General features: G+C 41.9%; 1 protein-coding gene across 1 annotated transcript; it reads left to right on the forward strand.

Annotated features, from left to right (window-relative positions):
• Nucleotides 1-435: 435 nt before the first annotated feature.
• LOC124269410 (toll-like receptor 2) lies at nt 436-4755 on the forward strand. The gene is made up of 3 exons (XM_046704417.1): nt 436-647; nt 1827-2224; nt 2615-4755. The coding sequence occupies exons 1-3, from the start codon at nt 612-614 to the stop codon at nt 4293-4295; spliced, it is 2115 nt and encodes a 704-aa protein (XP_046560373.1). The 5' UTR covers nt 436-611; the 3' UTR covers nt 4296-4755.
• Nucleotides 4756-5021: the final 266 nt, after the last annotated feature.

A 5021-nucleotide genomic window follows, 5' to 3' on the forward strand; every position in this document is an offset into this window, starting at 1 on the left:
ACATAAAATAACAAATTTAAAATCATTCACAACTTTTACTCTGAAAGAATTGTTATCACAGTTCTGGGTGGACCAGCCTCCCACATTCCAAAGACCAAGCCTTATTTCCTATTGTCCATTATCAGAAATGTTTGTTTTTCTAGTAACATAACCATTCTGCTGAGCACTAAGTTACTGTCTTTACATAGGTCTCGCAGAACTGTCTTCATATTAGCATGGGTTTTCCTTGCTTCTACAGACATGTGATTTTCAGTGAACACTTTATTGTAGGATGAGTGGTTCTTAGTTTCTTCTTTTCTTTCATCAGTTTTTCTTTCTGTTCAGCTGTCTCAACACACGCGACAATAACACCTGGGGCCTTGCCCATGGACTGCTTTCGTTCAACTTCTCACGACCACTTCACGCTCCATGTATCACATTCAGTCATACATCAAATCACTCCCTGGTTAACCGAGGCCGTTGGAGCATGTTTATCGTTTACATTCAGCCTTCCACTGCCACGGCGTCAAACACATCGGTCACAACTGCGATGTTATTTAGAGTGTACAGACAACATACGTCAGTTCGATCACAGCATTCCTGGATCATCGGCCGACGTTGATCACCAACTGATGACCATTATGATAATGTTTATACTAATCAGTTTGGTAAGTAAACTCATTATATGTTTACTCATCGTTGTTTAAGTATAAAACAAGAAAAGGTGATGTTGGTATTGACTAAACGTTAAGATGTTCTACCAGAACTCTCCATACCAATATTACGTAGATAGAGAATGCTAGCTTGCCAGTTATCTATTTTCGTACTGGCGTATATGTGTGTATGAAACGAATTGATCTGGAACACCTGAAGAAGAGACAGAGGGAGGGGGTAGGGGGGGAAAGAACAGGTTCATGAGAGAGAGAGGTGAGACGCAGAAGTGAGGGGTGGGGGGGGTGGTGCTGGGAACAGGTATATTCATATATTGAAGGTATTTATCGTCAGTGGGTAGCGGGAAAGGATAAGCACACAAGTTATATGCACACATTCATTGATCACTCGTAATATGATGGAGCGTTGTCTGGTTGCTATTTCCATCTACGTCCCACAAACAACAATAGTCCGCGAGGCGGGGGTAGGGGGAGGGGGAAGAACAGGTACTTTCATTCAGATCAGTCGTTCTAAATTCCTCATGGGGTTAAGACATTCATCGATGACTCGTAAACTGATATCCTGGTTGTTATTTCCATCTTCGTCCCCAACAATAGGCCGGCTTTAGGAGTGCGCACAGCTTACAATACGACTTGGGTCGACATGGGTCATTACTTTACCGGGTTGTTGAGAAAAGTAATGGAGAATGATGATAATTTCATGGATGTACAACGTCTCTATTCTGTGAAAGGTGACGTCAATGGTGAATCATTCTTCATCACCTCATCTTCTAAAATGCCAATCAAATATGTCAAACGTAATGTAGTCAAGCCAGTGGCGTTATAACGAGGTTTGTCTTCCAGGAAAACCACTATACACTTGTTAATTAAGAAAGAACGAAATGTAAGCTACATTCGTTGACATTTAATTACGTTCAAATCCATACACAGATCGTAACAGTGTGTTGTGCTTTTGATGTTGCGTCTTACCGAGGCAAGGAAGGTAACTCATTATAAACAGTCCAGTCTCCACACTCGCTGAACTTGGCTTGAGTTCAGGGCTTGATGTTTGCTGAACGAACGAGCCTGGGCATAGCGGAGTCAAAATCACGCAAAGGAATCGACGTCCTGATGACTGCCGTTCACATATCGGTCGATTACACACTCTTATCGTATGATCTCCAAACTATTTTCCAGATCCTGATGAAGGGTGTAACATGCAGCAGCCTTGCTAGTGGCTGTTACACCAGCTACAGTGCAGCCTACCAGGGGAAGGTCACCAACTGTCAAAATCAGAATCTCACTCAAGTGCCATCAGATCTTCCTAAGGACATCGTAGTTTTGGATTTGCAAGATAACCTACTCATCAGTATACCCAACAACAGTTTTAGCACTTTACGGAAGCTGAGATTCCTATTCCTCAGCCACAATCCGTTAAAGACACTGCAGAGAGAAGCTTTCAAAGGTCTGGATAAACTGGAAACCTTGGAAATGTCTTGTGGCACGCTCTCATTGGGACGTAACAACGTACCCAGATGGGCTGTTCCAGCATCTAGTTCATCTGAAGAGATTGGTTCTTATAGGAAGTATAAATGGTGACGCACCATTTCCTACTGATATTGTTCAAGGCCTGAAAAGCCTGGAAGAGCTGCATATTAACTCATGGCCTGAAGGCGGAAAGTGGCCTCAATTAGAACAAGTGAAAGACACACTCACATTTCTGGACATCGACACAATTGGAGTACCTATTCTTAGAAATTCAACATTTCAAGCTTTGCGTGACATTCCACTTAAAATATTTTTTGTAAATGGACTCCGTACAAACATAGAAGTAGGAACATTTTGCCCCTTTACGAACCTAACCAAGCTTTCGATATCTACCTCGTATGGAAGCTCAATTAAGTTAGTCTCTATAACAAGAGCACTTCAGTGTTTAGCTGGAAGAAAGTTGGAGGAAATAATTCTAACCCGAGTTGTAACCACAGGGGAAACAGTGTGACGCTAACAGAGGAAATGTTTAGCTATCTTTCAGATATATGTGTAAAGAAGGTAGACTTGTCAAACAATAAGATTACGCAAGTTGATGGTAATGCCATAACCAATTCCACCTTTTTCAGATGTATTGAATATCTGGACTTGTCCAAAAACATGTTTAATGGGGGCATGTTTATACCTGTTGTAATGAAACTGTACTTCATGGAAAATCTTAAATATCTAGATTTGTCCACACTCCATAGAATGAGCAGTTATCTCACTCATACATATAACACTACAACACTTTCTGGTTTGTTCACTGGGCAACCTGGATGTCTCCCAATACCTCCTAGTCTCAGTTATCTGAACCTCAGCGGAGTTTCCAATTCTAACCATGTACGTGTTGGTGTAACACTGACACAAAGCGATCATCTGTCTGTGTTAGACTTTTCAAGAAACGAAGTTTTAGACATTCCTGCACATTTAGAATGTTGTAAAAACCTGAAACTCTTGAACATATCGCACATGAAGATCCAACAGAATGTATTCAACAACACCAACATGGTGACGAATCTGGAAACATTGCTGGTTCACGATGTGACGTCAGATGATGACATGTTTGTGTCGCCAACTGAACCCTTCTTCCATGCCATGCCCAAACTAACAAGACTCGATTTGTCAGGCAATAATCTACAACTTATCAACAAAAATACTTTTACAAACTTTAACAAACTGGAAAACCTTTCTCTTGCAAGAAACCGACTAAATGACCTTCCGGAAGAAATCCTGACAATGGTTTGGCTCAAACATTTGGATGTGACATCGAATTCCCTCTCAGTCATCAGTAAGTACCAACAGACCTTGCTTGATGACATCGTTGTAAATAACGGTTCCTTCTACCTCTACATGGCAGGCAACATCTTCAGCTGCAGCTGTGGAACCCTTCACTTCATACAGTGGTTACAGGAAACTGATGTCTCTTTAGATGACCATGGCAACTACAGTTGTATCCTTGGTGATGGAACGTTATCTGATACAGCTTCCTTTTATGCCAGAAGGACATTCCAGTGGAGAACATGTGTTGGTCAGTTCTGGTTGGCTGTGGGCGTAGTTGGAAACCTGATTGCGCTGTTGTCTTTGCTTGTAGCCTTTCTTGTCATGAAATATTTCCCCAAAATAGAGCACCATGTGTTACAGGTGCTTGGTTATAAGCCTGGACGCCGACCAAAAAGGAAGGATTTTGATTATGACGCCTACATATGCTATGAAAGTGCTGAGTACGATTGGCCTTGCCACTGTTTGTTCAAGGAGCTCCCCCAGGTCTCCCCAGGTATACGACTGTACCTGCCCGATCTACATGACCCTGTAGGATGTTCCCAGGCAGAAGTGACCATTGATGCATTGTCGAGAAGCTGGAAAATTGTTATTGTGCTAACAGAGAACTTTCTTAAGGACGAGTGGATTCACTTTACTGTCCTGTCCACTGTCAGACTGATGTCCGTGAACAACGCAATATCAGACCGAGTGCTGCTTCTGTACAGGGATATGTCCTTGGCAGCAAGAGCTCGGGTTCCTCATCTTCTCCTCAACGTTGTTTCAGGGGAATATATTCTAGATGTGGAGGACAGCCCCCACTTCTGGACACATCTGTGTCAGTGTATCCTTACAGATAAACCCACAGCCTTATTCTAAAGTGTACCACTCTTCCGAGTTATGAGTATGGTTTTACACCGATTCTGGCAACGTTCCAGCACCAAGGTCCTTTACATATTGTACCCATGTAGGGCAGATAAAATCGGTTGCCATTTAGTCGGCAGCATGTATGAGACCACCCCACCAATCCTTACCAGAATACCCTCAGCCACACTTACATGTAAAACTGCTGGTTATAATCATGTCTCATAATAATTATATGTGATGTTCTTGCGCCACATAATCGCCTTGAATGTGAGCTGACTGCGTAATTGGTATTCTTGTTATCAAAGGTCAAACTAGTATCCATGGTGACGGATCCAGTCTTTTATCGCTCGTTGATATGCAAGTTAATTCATTGATAGGCAAATATACTATTCACTCTTTGCTAAGGATCAAATCATTGATTCAACAGAAAACTATGATGTTGGGTAAAATTTAGTTTAAATATCTAAGCCTATTGTAAGCATAGATAATAATAATAATAATAATGTGTCTATTTATATAGCGCCAAACTCCACACTAGGTATGCTCATAGCGCTAACAATCAAGGCCATTATTACCCCGGATAACCCAAGCTGCCTGTTAGGCGCTAGAAGGTTATAGTCATATGACTTTTTTCCACCGGGTACCCATTTTCCAGCTGGGTGAACAGAGACAATTTTGAACAAACTCACTTGCCTAAGGTGAGACCACATGTGTCACATGTGCTTCATTGTGGGGCAG

Source organism: Haliotis rubra, unplaced genomic scaffold (assembly GCF_003918875.1).
Source record: "Haliotis rubra isolate DU_JTF1 unplaced genomic scaffold, ASM391887v1 Scf1448, whole genome shotgun sequence".
Classification (NCBI taxonomy): Eukaryota; Metazoa; Mollusca; class Gastropoda; order Lepetellida; family Haliotidae; genus Haliotis; species Haliotis rubra.

What these genes read in the sequence shown, in the direction of transcription:
- LOC124269410 (XM_046704417.1), top strand. Translation starts at nt 612, where the DNA reads ATGACCATTATGATAATGTTTATACTAATCAGTTTG. An exon ending in TGTTTATACTAATCAGTTTG is followed by an intron (nt 648 to 1,826) that starts GTAAGTAAACTC and finishes ACTATTTTCCAG; the next exon opens with ATCCTGATGAAGGGTGTAAC. An exon ending in TCTTATAGGAAGTATAAATG is followed by an intron (nt 2,225 to 2,614) that starts GTGACGCACCAT and finishes TTGTAACCACAG; the next exon opens with GGGAAACAGTGTGACGCTAA.